This window comes from Aricia agestis, chromosome 8 (assembly GCF_905147365.1).
Source record: "Aricia agestis chromosome 8, ilAriAges1.1, whole genome shotgun sequence".
NCBI lineage: Eukaryota > Metazoa > Arthropoda > Insecta > Lepidoptera > Lycaenidae > Aricia > Aricia agestis.
This window is the reverse complement of record NC_056413.1, coordinates 6384299-6401419: the sequence shown is the minus strand read 5'-3', so window position 1 is coordinate 6401419 and position 17121 is coordinate 6384299. Positions and strand designations below refer to the sequence as shown.

General features: G+C 37.2%; 1 protein-coding gene across 5 annotated transcripts in view; it reads left to right on the top strand.

Moving 5' to 3' along the window:
* The window catches only part of LOC121729912 (E3 ubiquitin-protein ligase TRIP12), a 57810-nt gene that overhangs the window by 21619 nt on the left and 19070 nt on the right, over positions 1–17121 (top strand). For all 5 annotated transcript variants that reach the window (XM_042118619.1, XM_042118616.1, XM_042118617.1 and 2 more), the window contains exons 3-17: positions 1654–2549; positions 2902–3003; positions 3643–3734; positions 7358–7456; positions 8315–8420; positions 8694–8773; positions 9065–9161; positions 9490–9684; positions 10173–10363; positions 10809–10997; positions 12377–12525; positions 12989–13124; positions 13583–13747; positions 14130–14304; positions 16901–17119. In XM_042118619.1, the coding sequence (XP_041974553.1) occupies positions 1654–2549; positions 2902–3003; positions 3643–3734; positions 7358–7456; positions 8315–8420; positions 8694–8773; positions 9065–9161; positions 9490–9684; positions 10173–10363; positions 10809–10997; positions 12377–12525; positions 12989–13124; positions 13583–13747; positions 14130–14304; positions 16901–17119 (2891 nt within the window). The remainder of the gene's footprint in view (positions 1–1653; positions 2550–2901; positions 3004–3642; positions 3735–7357; positions 7457–8314; positions 8421–8693; positions 8774–9064; positions 9162–9489; positions 9685–10172; positions 10364–10808; positions 10998–12376; positions 12526–12988; positions 13125–13582; positions 13748–14129; positions 14305–16900; positions 17120–17121) is intronic.

The window sequence follows — 17121 nt, the reverse complement described above, 5'->3', positions numbered from 1 at the left end:
ACGAAGATCATCTTCGAACATGCTTGGTCTGCACACAAAGGGTTGGCAGTTCGGATGCGGACCGTGGTCTGCCATTTGGTGACCCCTGGTCTATAGCACTCAAGGACATCTTAGCTATACATTCAATGGTGAATTTTTTTTTTTTTAAATTGGTGAAGTATCAAACAAACAAAAAAACTTCTGCTTTATAATATTATTAGAATAGAATCATCATAGAATATTTAAATTTTATGAAATTCATATTGTAAAGCGGAAATAGTTACACGATAAATAAATGCAATTATCTGAGGGTGTGCATTATGCCATGGCAATGCCTGTGTCAAGAAGCAAAGTACAAGAAGTATACTGAATTTTTTATGATTTTTTAATATCTTTGTTTTAAACTTTTAAATCAGCAGTTCTTAAACATTTGAAAGGCCAATTTTTAATAAGACTTCAAAATAAAAGGAAAAGTTTGGGTCAATTTGACAAGAAATTATTATTCATCATGGATTACACAATAATGAGTTGTGGGAATATTTTTGAGAATCTCAAAAGAAGACCCTACCAATCAAAATGGTGTCCTCTTGTCAAGCCGAAACCTAAGTGTTATAATTTCAGACATTGTCAATGACACACTGTATCATATTATATGTTGCTCCAATCTCAATATAATATAAAGGACAGTGGATATAAATACTTGTGCGCATGAGCACTGTTATCACTATGATATAAATAACAATGTTAATGCATCTTCACTTTATTGACAGACATTAATATTATTATTATACAGTTTTGCTTTCAGTTTAAGAACTTGATGCTTGCAAATTAGTGTTAACAAAACAAAATCTCACAAAGACCATAAACAACACTTATTTAGCAGAAAAAATATGTTCTATTTGCTAATTCAATTAAATTATTTCTTAGCATAATGACATTTAATTAGTATGTTATATTCAAATAGTAATTTACAAAGTTTTAACTTAACATTCATTAACATTTTTGAGTACCCAATAAGTTAATAGATTTTTGAAATTGCTTGTTACTTATTTTACTTATTGTTTAAATATTATGTAAAGTAACTTACGTAATATTTAAACAAGTTAGAGTTAACAAAACATTACAACATATTATTTTATTTTGATGATGATGTTAAAAAAATACATAAATTATATTCAAAATCAGGCATTGTCTACTCATTATTATAAGAATTTTTGGAAATTGTTATGTTTAGTCTAGTAGTGGAACATTAGTCTTGAACCATAATATTTAAATTAAGTATTATTATCAAGAGATTAAAAGCTATACATAATATACCATTAGTTATCTTGTCTAACTTTAACCAAAAAACTAAGATTATAAATGAGAATGAGTGTCTTTTTATCAAAACTTTCTTTTTGAGCAAAATATAGTAAAATTGAAAAGGAAGTACTTACTTAATGTTATTGTGGGCTATATCTAGTTTATTTTATTTATTTTTTATTAGCCTATGCTGTCCCACAGCTGGGCAAATGCCTCCCCAAAGTCTTCCATACTTGCTCCACCGTTGGCCAGTATGTTTACCATTATATTAAAAAAGTATATTAAAACAATAATATATCAATAGTTTGATATGTTTTAACAATCTTATCCCTGTTGTCTGATGTTTTAAGCGTTATAATTATTTCCCCGCAGGTCTTCTCCTAGCAGGGTGGTGGGCGGCCGGTGCTTGCGTCAGGTGCGTAAAGCTAGCCGCAGTCACAGGAGACGTCACGCCTCGCCCGCATCCCGCACGCGCCGCACCCCCAGCCGCGCCGACGAGCCGCGCACCCACGTCGAGCTGCGCCGGAGCTCGCGACTCGTCAACACCCTCCCCCGCTCCGACTACTCCACCGAGCGCTGGTCCTACGGCACCGACGTCTACGAGACCCGCTACGATACCCCCTACAGACACGGCGACTCCAAGGGGGGCCACTCCAAGCGAGCTCGGACCTCCTCGTATGAACGCAAGAAACTCAAACGTCTCTCGTCGAGCACGAGCGCTACGGACGAGTGCGTAGCGTACTGCACGCGCTCACGGACTGCTCTTAAAAGTGAGAGCGCTAGTGAGCAACCCAGTAAATTGAACTGGAAACCGAACACACCGAATTCGAGCTTGAATATCTCGGAGACGCGACAGGATTCGACGTTGAACCAATTGGAAGGTTTGCTGCCCCTGGACGAGAGGGACTTCGCCTACTCCCCGTTCAGCTCGTCGACCATAACAGACCTCCTCGACTCCGATTACTCCGTATACAGTCCCACGACTAGCCGCAGGAAGGGCAAGAAGCGGAAACGCTCGACGCATCGGTCCCTCTCCCACCGAAGAAGCAACTACTTGATCGACTTCGAGGAGTGCAAGAAGAAGTTTAAAATTGAATCCGACAAGGAAATACCGGAATCGAGCAAGGACAGCGCTGCCAAGAGCGGAACGCTAGACTACGAGACAGGCAAATTCGAGCCCCTGTCGTGTCAGATCTCCTGCACATACCGTCTGCGGAACAGGCCCCACCTTGGACCCCCCACATCCACTGTCATCAGTGACAGTGCAGGTGAGAAATATGTTTATTGAAAGCTTATAAATTCACTAACTTTCCCGACATGAGTATAGTGCCATCTATGATCTACCTTATTGGTGTACGTGCAATGCGCTTTATTGTACAGCTTCAAAGTATGGCATTTTAGTGTTCATTGAACAACTTATTCATAAATATGACGACAGAATCATACGAAAACTGATATCATTTGTATTGAAACGTCAACAATTTTGTATTTTATGTCACAGATTTTAGTTACACATGAGTCTCGTAACCGCAATTTCTGTTATCGGCGTTTCTTATCGTCTATGAAGTGCAGCTATTTATTGTAGATAATGGTTAGATGTTAACGAGCATTGTGTTGCAGGGGCTCCGTCAACGAGCGACGCAGCTGCGCACACGAGTGGTGAGCACAAGACCGAGTACCGGAGGCAGACTCTCACACCACCCTCCTTTAAGGATATTCAAGGTAATAAATAATAATCTACTTACAGCATTATCTTTTATCATAGTAATAAATTGCATTATCATGGACATTATTTATATGCGACTCTAATCATTTTAATTAGATTACAGAGTCGCAAATAATATTATTTATTATCCTCCCTTTCTTTACTTACATTTTACAAAATGAAGTAATCCTAATGAATTTAAAAAAAAATGTAATTAAATACATTTCTGTCTCAAGTTTTTTTAACCTATGAGTGTCCATTACTGACTAAATTAGTATAAAGAAATAAGTTGTACAAAAAACAACAGTCGTTATTACCTATTAGCCTATAAACAATAATTACGCACTTTAATTGAATTTTAATCTTAGATTAATAACAATAATCATTATCAAATATCAGCAAAATATAAACATTAATAATAATTGAAAGTTGATATAAGTAGTGGGCCAAGTCTGATAACAAACAATTGTGTGTGTTTGTAGACAAAACAGAATAATATAATCACTTGTTACTTATATGTAAGCATAATTATCGTATTCTTAAAAAGGGCTAGTGCCTTTATTAAGATTAGGACTGTACTTACATAAGTACAGTATAGTTACTGTAGCCTTTATTAATATTATTAATTATTATTTTATACTTCATTCTCATTACAGAACCAAGTTCATCAAAGGCTCCACATTCTGACAGCAAACTCCTGATTGTACCCCGAGATCTACCATACCTTCGTCAAACAAACGCTCGAAGAGTAAGTTACACACCTTTAGAGCCTATCCTAATAAGCCTAATGTAAGTAATTGGGGAGTAATAGAAAAGACTAGGACATTCTCAAGAGCGTCAGATTAAGTTAGTTAAGTTAAGTTAGTTATACAATATCCATGTTTTTTTTTGTAGTCTCTATAGTCAAGTCAAGTAAATCAAGGTATATAGACATCAATAATTTAGATTTTAAGTTATCCACTATGACAAGAGATAAGTACTTCTTATCTAATTTTTATAAAAGACGAATAGCCAGGTTGCTATTTAACTTTTTAGATTTTAAACCAGCCAAGTGTTTGGCTTTAGAGACTACTGCTTCTATTGAGCAGAATTATACTAGTCATAATATTAACGAATTGGAATATGTTCCAAATATTTATTTAAAGTAGATAATAAGACAATGGAGGACATCTCTTGCGAAAATAAATTTAGAATTGAAAATCCTACCAATAATTTGTTAGACTCAAGTATATTAAGTAAGAATAAATGTAATTTGATTAATCTGGTGCATCAAAATTTACAAGGTATGGTAGGTAAAGAACTTGAAATTGAGTTATTTTTAAAGGAATTTAACATTGATATTATTTGTATATCTGAACACTGGTTCGGACAATATGAACTCACTTTCAATTTCAATAACCACCAGATAGCTAGTTCGTTCAGTAGAGAAAATGCCATTAGAGGCGACTCTTTTTGCTGACATTCCGGTCTCAACTACAAAAAATCTAAATTCCTCACCAGAAGCTGCTGAAAAGCTACTCAGAGACAATGTAAAGGAATGTGATGTCAATTTTAAGTTTAGGGAAATTAGCCCTAGAGATATTATTGATACCTTTAAATTGTTGAATATTAAAAATACTACTGATCTCTGGGGCATGTCTACAAAAAGTATTAAATCGATAATTGACATCATAGCTCCTCATCTGGAAATAATTTTCAATGACTGCATTAAGATTGGTGTTTTTCCTGACTTAATGAAGCACAGTACAGTCGTACCTTTATTTAAAGCGGGAATTAAATCAGATCCGACTAATTACCGGCCTATCTCGATTTTACCGACTCTTAGTAAAATATTTGAAAAAATAATTTTACAGCAATTACTGTTACATTTTAATTTAAATAATTTATTACACAATAACCAATACGGTTTTACTAAGGGTCGATCCACAACGGATGCTGGTATAGGACTTCTTTGCAGTATTTTTGAGGCTTGGGAAGAGTCGCAGGATGCCTTAGGTGTGTTTTGCGATCTCTCTAAAGAATTCGATTGTGTTGAGCATGCTACATTGATCAGGAAATTGCGCCACTACGGAATTAAAGACTCTGCTCTCAGCCTTTTGACTTCTTACCTCAAAAATAGGACTCAAAGGTTTGAAGTTAATAGTAAAAGATCCAATGGGACCAAAATAGAATTAGGTGTACCACAGGGATCCATTTTAGGACCATTTCTTTTTATCATCTACATTAATGGCTTACCTTATCTAGTTAAGGATAATGAGATAGTACTTTTTGCTGATGACACTTCACTTATTTTTAAAGTGAAGCGACGGCAGTCAAATTACGACGAGGTAAATAGTGCTCTCTCAAAAATAGTACATTGGTTTAATGTTAATAACTTACTTTTAAACTCTAAGAAAACCAAATGTTTAAAATTTACTTTGCCCAATGTTAGGCAAGTTCAAACCAATTTACTATTTAATGATGAGAAAATGAATTTGGTGGACTCCACTATATTCTTAGGCATTACATTAGATAGTAAATTACAGTGGGGTCCTCATATTGCTAATCTTGCAGGTAAGCTCAGTTCTGCAGCATATGCAGTCAGAAAAATTAGGGAAATTTCTGATGAAGACACGGCAAGACTAGTTTATTTTAGTTATTTTCACAGTAGAATGTCTTATGGTATCCTTTTATGGGGAAACGCTGCCGACATCAATACAATTTTTGTGCTGCAGAAGCGAGCTATACGCTCAATTTATAAAATGTCAGCTTTTGAATCTCTGAGAGAAAAGTTTAAAGAAATTGGTATTCTAACTGTTGCTTCTCAATACATTTTGGATAATGTATTGTATGTTAGAAAGAATTTAACTAAATTTAAAACAAAAGTCACTGTAGAAACACTAGAAATAGGCACAAGCTGGAAATACCAGTGATCAGACTTAGCAAAATAAGTAAATATTTTAAATGTGTACGCCTTTACAGTAAAATCCCGGAATACGTTCAAAATCTATCAATTAATAAATTTAAAAAAGTAATTAAAGAACGTCTGTGTGCCAAAGCCTACTATACAGTCAACAATTTCCTAAACAATAGCACATCTTGGGAGTAGGATGGCTGCTTGCAAGGCTGCTTCTACATTTATTATATGTGACTTACAATTGTGTATTCATATTGTATAGATTAAGTTATTTACGTTGTAAATTTTATTTTTTTAAAAGACATATTTTCCACTTCTTTACTAAAAAATGGCCCCGTGCGAGTTTCTTACGCCGGTTCTTCTCGCCGGGTTAGTTCCCGAACCGGTGGTAGGCAACATGTAGTTCAACATTCTGAAAATATTTGATTCAAATTTATTCAGAAATAAAACTTAATATAATATAATTCTAATGAATGCTTCAAGGGGTAAGAAACAATCTCAGCTCTGTAGCTTGGAGTATTAGTGTAACTTCAGTGCTATGTATCGGCATATTATCTATACTAATTTAAAAGTATTAGATAGCCCATTTATCGAGGAAGGCTATAGGCTATATTTTCTCACGCTAAAACTAATAGGAGCGAAGAAATAGAGGAAAATGTGGAAAAAAAGGGGGAAATTATTTGAGAGGGCTTATCTCACAAACTACTGGAGCAATTTTTCTGTTATTTGGCATAGATAAAAAGTAGACCACGTGAAGGACCATAGGCTATTTTTTGTGGACTAATTTGTCAGTGAAATTCTAAATTTACGCGGGCGAAACCGCGCGGAACGTCTAGTGTATAATATAATTCCATTTGTTTGCGATAAGCAGAGGCCACAAACTTCGTAAGTTGTGATAAGAATGAGACTCATTGTATATTTTAAGCCAAATACTTTACAATGCATTTTCTTTTGCGTTTTTCCTTCTTTTTTGTAATTTTAAGAAAAACGAAGATTGTCAAAACTTACTAAGCATATCCCTTTAACTGTACCACATTATTAAATGTGTTACAATATTAATTACGTACCTTTTGTGATTTATAAAAGACAATTAGTTTCTGGCCATTTAATAATTACGCCTATTAAGTAAATAACACGAATGACAGAATATAATAACTGATTAGTTCTAATTATTGTAAACTTGTTATTGGTTCGGAGTCAAGTTTGTTGTGATAATTTACAAATACACCAGCTATTAGTAACGCAAAAGACTCTTTATTATATAATTATTAATTAATGATTAGTACCATCTAAGAAATTGATTCCTAGGTTGACGGACCTACGTCATATGGTCGGCTTATGTCAATTCAATGTTAGCTGTGAATTGTGATCGGTCGGTTGGGTTTGACATAACGCGACCAAATTACTTAGGTCCGCCATCTGCCTAGGAATCAACTTCTCTGAAAGTACTAAACGTGAAGTTGTTGTGTGTGCAGAGTATTGCAGCTGCAACGGGTGCGACCCTGGGTGCTTGCTTGACGCGGGGGGCGAGCTCGCACCAACGTCAGAGACCGGAGTCCACCTCCAAAAGACATGTATGTATTCCCATTTGTATAATGGAAACGTTATTTGATATTTTATGTCTAAACTGCTGAATTATACGTATTGAATTTGGCACACATTGTACTAAAATTAAACATTTCGATTATAATGATTTTTGAAAACATTAGTGGTCTACAAAGAATCATCCCACCTAGCGAGGTTGCACACTTGGCCAGGCCGATGCCCGCAATATTGATTGCAGATATCGTAACGCTCTTATAAAACTTTGATAGCGCGATGCAGGATTATGCACTGTTTGGTTTGCTACAAGTTACTATGTAGTTGTACTTACTTAAAATTGATTCATAGGCATTTGGTTGACCTGTGTAATTCAATGAAAGTCGTGATTTGTCAGCTGGATTTGACATGACACACGACAGGCGATCAAATTACAGTACTCCAAAATTAATAATGCGCATGGAAATCTTCGCTAATTGTAATCACGAGAACACCCGAATCTATGAAACGTAAGAGCCCCAAACAATGCACTTGCATTTTGCACCTTGTGCAAAGGAAATAGAAGTAAATATCATATAGCCGGTGGCTGTCCGCTGTCGCCAGTCCGTCAATAAGTGCTATAACTCACCGGGAAGCCATCGCGGCGTTGCCATGGTAACGTCCAAGCAACGTTAGGCGCCTCTACGTCGCTGCAAAGCGCAGTTTTTCTTAAAGTTAAGTTTAAAACAGCGCTTGCAGCGACGTCTTCCGACGCTCGGGAAATACGACCGTTGTCGAAAAATTACGAAAACTATGCGCATTATCACTTTGGGAGCATTGTACGTAGGACCGCCATCTGATTCTGAATTAACTTCTCTGACAGTACATGTTTTGACGGCACGATTTTGTTGCAGTCTAGCGGAGGCGAGGAGGCGGGCGGGCGAGCGGGCGGTGGGCGGCGGGCGCGGGCGCGCGATATGCCGCAACCGCACACGCCATCCACGAGACGGGACAAACGAGGTGCGTACACGTCACGTGCGTATACACGCGAGAACGTACGTATTCGTGCGTACGTATACGACTATACGTATAGGCGCCTTCATGTGTCTTCGTGCATATATCTAGCCCGCACACGTATGTGCTTGCGTATACGTACAAGCGCTTATACGTTATCTGCGTGCCTATATGTTTAAGTTTATTTTTCCTTAATCGTAAGACAGTACTATGAATCCATGTTTTATCGTGTGTTGAACACGAAATATTCAAGTAATAATGCATGTGTGTGTTTTACAGGCAAAAGCAGTCTGGGTTCGTGTGCAAGTGCTGGTGGTGCGATCATCCCCCGTCGGTCTCACCCCCAGCCTCTCAATACGGTTAGTATACTTATAGAAACTAGATAAAACCTTCTTATGTGCATATTTGTAAAAAGATAAGCTTACAATAATTAATGTCTTTAGCTGTCTTTAACTTCCAACATATCTGAAAACAGCGAATTTAGGCTGCGTTTCCACCAGAGATGTGTTGCGAGGAATGTGTTTTTAAGATCCAATAGAATTTCTATTGGTTCTCAAAAACACGTTCCTCGTAACTCTGGTGGAAACGCAGCTGTGCTCTGTGTACCATTATTTTATGACGATGGTTTAGAATAACATTTTTGTGCGTAGGGTGCCGTTGCTTCGACATCGTCCACACCACCAGTGACCGTCACCACCAGCGCCATGCCGGACAACGCACCCACAGATGGAAAGCCCAAGAACAAGGGTAAGTACTCCATATAGTAATATTTACTTCTTTATTAATAGACCACCCACCTAGAAACTACCTGACACATAAGTCATGTAGGGGACCAATTAAATAGTTACACTTACATACTAATTTTTTGATCACACTATCAAAGCTTTCTGAGCTCAACTACACATTTCTCAGTTGACAACTAAAAATGTAAATTTAATAATAGTACTATTGAAGCTTTCATTTCTAACTACATATTCCTCAGCTGACAATCAAGACAGTGAGCACCGCTTAGTCTTTTTAAGGTTTCTATTTTAGGGTTTCCATGCAAAAGCCATTTAAACTTTTTTTTTCACAGCATCCTCCTCACTAGAGGAGTGTGCGGGCGGGGCTGGCGGGGCAGGGGCCGCGGGGGAGGAGTCGTCCTCCGAAGAGGGTGAGGTGGGCCGTCTCCAGGCGCTGCTCGAGGCGCGCGGCTTGCCCCCCCACCTGCTCGGCGCGCTGGGACCGCGCATGCAACACCTCCTACACAGAACTGTCACCGCCAACTCGGGTATGACGTTTTTTTTTTAAAGATACATATTCAATATGGCGAAGAACAAGGTGGAGCTTATCTGGTATAAGTCATACCTTCTTAATTATTATTACTGAAATAATAATTACAATTACGTACGTAATTGTAATTATTATTTCAGTTCAAAAAACATAAATATTAAACACCATATAACAAAGCAATATTAAAGTGCAACTTGAGTCGGAACACAAATAATATTGTCAACTCCTAGACTACACTGTTGTAAACATTATACATTTAAATCAACTTCTTAACTTGACCAGTTTAAAAAAGCATTTTGTCAGGGGTTGTATTTTTGGCTGCCATAACTTTTACGGCTGCACACAGAGAGCTTTAATGAATTCTTAACTTAGATTTAATTAAGCTTTTGACATAAGCTCCATACATATTTTTCTTTTAAACTTTTAAAGATAGTGTATCTGTTGTAAAGTTAATAGTTATATTCATAACATTTTTCGCAATTCTAGCGGCATCAAAAGCGGCCCAGCTGCTAGCCGGTCTGCAGGCGACGGGCGACGAGGGCCAGCAGTTGCAGGCGGTGATCGAGATGTGCCAGCTGTTAGTGATGGGCAACGAGGACACGCTCGCCGGCTTCCCCGTCCGCCTGGTTGTTCCAGCCCTCGTCAACCTGCTGGGAGCTGAACATAACTTTGATATGGTGAGATATATCTTGTCAACTAAGTCGAAGTATTAAGATACAGATTTTGATATATCAGATATCTTGTGGGTTGTGGGTATTAAACAATATATAGTTTCCAATACGATGTATTTTCTTTTTGGGGGTATTTTTAAGGATATCTGCATGTTGACACGTAAAAATGTAATGTTCTTTTCCACAACCTTCTGATAAATGTCAGAAAGCCTATTCAAATGCTTTGTTACTATCTTCGATCACATATTATAATATTATGATCGAAGGTTACTATTTAAAAAAAGTTAATCAAGCAACTTAGGAGTCCCACAGATAACAGCGAATTCGCATCGCATCGCAAATATCTGCGACAAAATTCATAATAAAAATGACATTACGATGGGATGCGAATTCGCAGTTTTGTGTGGGAGCCCTTGATATGCACAGCTAAAGTAATTTGAATATTTAACAGATGAACCACGCTTGCCGCGCACTCACATACATGTTGGAAGCTCTGCCGCGTAGCAGCGGCGCCGTAGCTCTGGCTGTGCCGGCTTTCCTCGACAAACTCCAAGCTATCACGTGTATGGACGTCGCTGAACAGAGCCTCACCGCGCTGGACATGCTCTCGCGCAGACATTCCAAGGCTATATTGCAGGCTGTGAGTATTGTCTTGGTGTTCATTCTAATATTGGTTTCCGGTAATTTATTTTGATGAAATTTGGTATGGAGATACTTTGAGTCTCGGGAAAGGACAAGGGATACTTTTGTCCCGGAAAATGTACGGTTTCCGCACAATAAACTTTTATGATTTGCGCGTAAACTATTCAATCGATGTACGGGAACAACTATAAACTAAAGTCCACGCTCTATCATATGATCAAAAGTTTTCGTTCGAAATAAGCTGACAAGCTGCATATTCGTCTTGCAATAAAACGAGACTTTAGAAATAACTAAAATTAATTGTTGGCAATTTAACTAAAACTAGAAAATATGTATTACAAAAATATCGTGTCTAAGGGTAAATTTATACTAGCGCAGAGTCGAAGCGAAGCGAATTCCCAAAAACCTGAACCCAGAAAATTCAACCTTAACTCCAGAGCGTTAGGCAGAGATAAGACGTGCGCGTGTTCTGCGCGTGTTTTCCCATACGCTATAGTTAACAGTACAACCCGCGCAGAACACGCGCACGTCTGATCGCGCCCTCACGCATACTCTACGAATAATAAAAACTACGCATACTGCATACATTACTTCTGCGAGGCCAATCAGCGTTGGTCGGGCGCATCGACGCGAATTGCGGATGCGCGCGCCTTTTTAAATTCTTAAGTAATAAAGTGCGTTAGCGCTTTGGAGTTAAGGTTGAATTTGTTATATTCAGTTTTAATAATTCGCTTCGATGCTCTTTGACTCTGCGCTAGTATAAATTGATTGAAAGATATATTTTTAGTTTGTGTACGTATCTAATTCGATAACGAATTCTATTTTTATCAAAGTCATTCATCATCATTCTCAATGGCAAAATGAATCACATTGAAACAATCTTGATACTTGGAGATAGGCCAACTTGTCTACAACTCTTTGAAACAATGTATGCGACCTATCAACCTTCAGATTAGTTAATTTGGACCTTAAGTTTTACAAGTGTCGATTTTAATTTGAGTGCCCTTTGTCTTTTTGTAACATAATAATTGATGATTAAATAGTTGAATCCTATCATAAAATAACTTTAATTAAGCAACTTCAACCTAAATACATACATAGAATATTGTTACTATATTATAAAATATTATTAGGTTGTTTGATAAAACGAGATATACACGAAAAAATAAAGCAACATGCAAGTCTATCGTGATTCGTGTTCACATCTAATCAACTAAAATAAGGTGATGTCTCAAAAGACGAAAATTGACCCATGTTAATCCCCTAGTATGGCCTATATAATATGTCATTCGATTTAACCCCCAATTGACTAAAGATTGTTGAATATGGCTTCCCATTATCGTCTTTATAAACATATACATATACATGTTACAACAGCGAGGCGTATCCGCGTGTCTGACGTACCTGGACTTCTTCTCTATCAACGCGCAGCGCGCAGCGCTGTCGATCACCGCCAACTGCTGTCAGAATCTCACGCCAGACGAGTTCCATCTCGTCCGCGATTCGCTACAGTTACTCGCTAACAGGTATGTGTTAATTACAAATTATTATTTGAAACTAGTTCTGAATGGTGTTGTGACTTAGTTGGTGCACTGTGGTATCTATTTTGCCCCCATAAAAAGAAAGTTTATCGAACGCTATACCTGTCACTTTATTATTGATATATTAAGTATGTCCATAGTTTTGGAGCCGATTTGATTCAAACAGACAAGTTCTTCTATGTAAAATTAGTATAGTTATATTAAGAAATATCGTTAAGTTTAAATATAATTTGTTGTATACAAACAAAATACTCAATGGAAACAAAAACACAATAGAATCTCAATATATCTCACAATAGTCCAGCTATCATTTTATGGCTCATGATATACAGGCTGGTGAAAGACACGGGGGTAAATATTTCAGTATTCATTTATACGGTATTCCGTTTTTACCCAAGAAGATGGAACCCTTAAACTTACTCCTCTATGACACTTATTGTATTTTCAGACTGACAATCCAAGACAAGAAGTCTGTGGAGTGTGTCTGCCTGGCGTTCTCCCGACTCGTGGACAGTTTCCAGCATGACCCCGCTCGCCTGCAGGAGATTGCCACACCGGAGCTGCTGACCAACCTGCAGCAATTGGTCAGTGTTTGCTTATTTTTAGCTTTATTTTGACCTTAGGTAATAAATCAATCTTAATAATAATATTTAAATCGTTTTGAAAACGTTTAAATATAAGATCTCATTTGATCTAATTTTCTTCTAAAAATTTTTTGCGACAAGGCACTTCAGTACTTTGGTAGTTGGTACGAGTTGCGTCCCTTATGTTAGTTCCGCTGCCTTGTAGTGCGATTTTACCTTTGTGTTGTTGTTTACAAGTTAAATCTACAAACAACATTTTGGGTATATCCCCTAATATTAAGAGAGTTGTGTGGTGACAAAAGTATTTATCTGATAATCTCTAAAATAATGTAGAGTTCCAGTCACTTGTTACAAATGTCTGAAGCGCCAACATCAGTTCACCACATCTGCTTATAATCCTTGGATTGATCGCAGATAATACTCGGAAAAAAATGATTAAATTATTATCTGTTACACAGCTGGTGGTGCAGCCGGCGCTAATATCTGGCAGCACGTTCATAACCGTGCTGCGGCTGCTGTGGCTGATGTGCGCGGCGTGCCCGCAGCTCGCACTTGCCCTGCACCAACGATCGATTGCCGATACTCTACTGTGTCTGCTTACCGGATCTGCTTTACATCAGGAGGTAGGACTTAGTGATGATTAGAGACCTATTATAATTCTCGTTAAAATTGTAAACAAGTTTCGCTCCATACGCTCTCTACTTCGCTTCGAGTATAATGCGACACGTGTGTGAACATGACAACGTGCGGTTTGAACACGATTATATCACCATTAGTTACGAAAACTTTTCTTCTGATTCCAAAGGTGGATGAAAACTTCTTTGCCACACTTTACGCTGTTAATATCGACGCTGCGTAGAATCGTCTGTTTCAAACGTCTAACGGCAGCGTGTCATATTGCATGTGGTTCTATTGCTATTTCGTAGTTTTTTCACAGTTAGTAGTCGGTGTAATAACGGCGTAAGTCTACAACTAAAATATGTAATTCTCATTCTTATATTTCAGCAAGTGGAGCTCCTACCTCGTCTGCCGCAGGAGCTGTACGAGATCACGTGCCTCATCGGCGAGCTGATGCCGCGTCTGCCGACCGACGGCATATTCGCCGTGGACGCGCACCTCGACCGACCCTGGTCGACCACTACGGACAAGTCCGCCCAGTGGCAGTGGCGAGATGATAGAGGTAAGTTTTTTAAATAATTATTATTTTTAACAAAAAATTGAAACCAACTTCCAAGGTAAAAACAATAATAACATCCTTATAATATGAACTAAAAAATATTAAATAATTTTTCCTATCCAATAGTGCCTTTTTCCGTATTCGGCTAAAACTCAACTAGGTATTTCTGTACTCAATCTTCATCATTTTGAAGTCGGTACCAGATATAGCTGAATCTTCAGTCTGCCAGAATATTTGAAACTTTTGTAACTGGCACCGACTTCACAATTATGAAGATTGAGTACAGAAATACCTAGTTGAGTTTTAGCCGAATACGGAAAAAGGCACTATTAGATAGGAAAAATTATTTAATATTTTTTTTAGTTCATATTATAAGGATGTTATTATTGTTTTTACCTTTGAAGTCGTTTTTAATTTTTTGTTAAAAATAATAATTTCACTCTTTTTAGTTACCTAGTAAACTATCGCGTACTATACGTAGAATAATTAATACACCTGTATATTATTCTATGTATCTTATTACAAGCTCACCGGTGAGCGAGACACAATAGAATAACAATAGATTTCCAAAAATCCACGATGAAGGATTAATAGGAGTAAGTATATCAGTAAAACCGTTTCGGAGGAGTAAGGTAACTAACATTGTGACACGAGAATTTTAAATAATTTATGAAGATAAGAAGATGTACTTATTTATTGTATTAAATATTAATATAATAAGGCACTTATTTAAAGGGGCAGTTGTAAATTGCAGTTTTGGTAAGTTAAAAATTATAAATGGCACGTGTAATAACTCGTTTAGCAGTTAAAACTAAGCAGTAAAACTAAAACTAAACAATTATAAGTTAAAATAATGAAATGAATCATTGAAAACATTATTGAACAGTAAAATAATTAAATGAGCGGTAAAAAATAATGAATGAGCGGTTACGTGCAGTGGGCAGTAACGAATCGGAATTTGTCAGTAAGAAATCTCATTCTAAGCAGTTTTTTAAACAATGAGGTGGTAAAATATAATAAAATCGGCCAAGTGCGAGTCGAACTCGCCCATGGAGGGTTCCGTACCGTTATAAAGCGAAAATAAGACGGTCGCCGGCTGCTGCCGCAGCACGCTCGCTGCGCTCGCTCGGCTCCCTCTGTGTTGTGGTCTAAGTTCTAACCTAACCTAACCTACTCTTGGACTTTCTGGATTGTGTTTATTTTTGTTTTGGCGGGGGGCTGCGCCCCCCGAACCCCCCTTTCGGGGGGGTTGCGCTCCCCCGTCCCCCCGCTACGGTATCCATGGTTAAGTAGGCCTTCTGTTAAGTCGTTATCGAATCTCTCATTCCATCATTTTTATCTTTCATTCAGTTATTGGACTGCTCAATTATTTTTTTATTACTGTCCATGTTTTACAGTCGCAATAATTAATCAACTGCTATAAAATTGAATAACTGCTCAATATTTTTTTAAACTGATTATACTTAATAACATCTCAATCTCAAATATTTAAATAAGTGTTAAAAAAATTAGTTCCCATAATATTATAATAGACGTACTTATCCTAAAACGTATATAAACTACATAATATAACAAAAGTTCTGATAAGATTTTAATAGTCTTATTCAGCAACTCCAAAGAGTATATTGTACAAGCTACTCTAATTTAACGAAATTATAAATAGTTTCTTTTAAACACATTAACTTATAAGTAGGGAATTATATCGTAAAAGAAACACAAGCACGAATATTTGTTCGTATTTTATTTATTTGACAACTACTTTGCTACATATCCACCAATAGCAGGGTGAATTTGTGTTCGAATTCGGACTATCACTTGTAAGTTGTATGACTCGAGCGATCTTCACATGAAATATTTCGAGTGTGAAGTTTTGAGAATACACAAACTATTAGCAAGGTCTCGAACGCTTCAACACCCAAGCGATTATTTAATTGAGAGATACAAGTAACATTAATAATTTAATTAATGTTACTTGAATTATCAAAGCAGCTTACTTCTCAGAAGTATTGTCAAATGTGTGCCTTACGCTCTGGAGTTAAGGCTGAATTTTGTATGTTCAATATATATATATATATATATATATATATATATATATATATATATATATATATATATATATATATATATATATATATATATATATATATATATATATATATATATATATATATATATATATATATCCACAGCCGAATATATAACCTTCTCGTTATAATATAATACTGGATAGTGGATAAATTCAAGGGTCGCAGTGACATCAGGCCCACTTGACCTGCCTTCCACACAAAAAAAAACTGGATGAATGGATTTTGTGTTGTGTAGAGTTTACACAGGGAACTCATACACACCCTAAATTAGTATTATCACTTTCTTTTCTTACATTCTGTATATACTACTTTTAGCCCCAAAAAATACGGTTCTTCTAGAATTTAGATCAACGAACTTTTAACGTAAATAAATTTTAGTATGGTTCTTTAAATAACTAGGTCGCCGTCAATAATTTTTGTAGATATATGTATGTTTTACGTACAATTTTTTGTTTCTAACTGTAAACATATTTTTTGTTATAAAGATACCGATATATTGGACGTCATTCTAGGTGTATGGCGTTCGTACTCGTGGGCGGAGTCTCGCGCACTAGAGGCGGGCGCGGCGGCGGGCGAGGAGGAGGTGTGCCTCAGTACGCTCGGCCGCTCGTACACGGTCGACCTGACCGCCATGCAACAGCTGAACGATCATACCGGTACCGCGCGCGCCGTGCAACGCCTGCCGCCCGCTACGCACGCTAGCGACTCGGCCGCTCCACCGCCGCCACCTGGT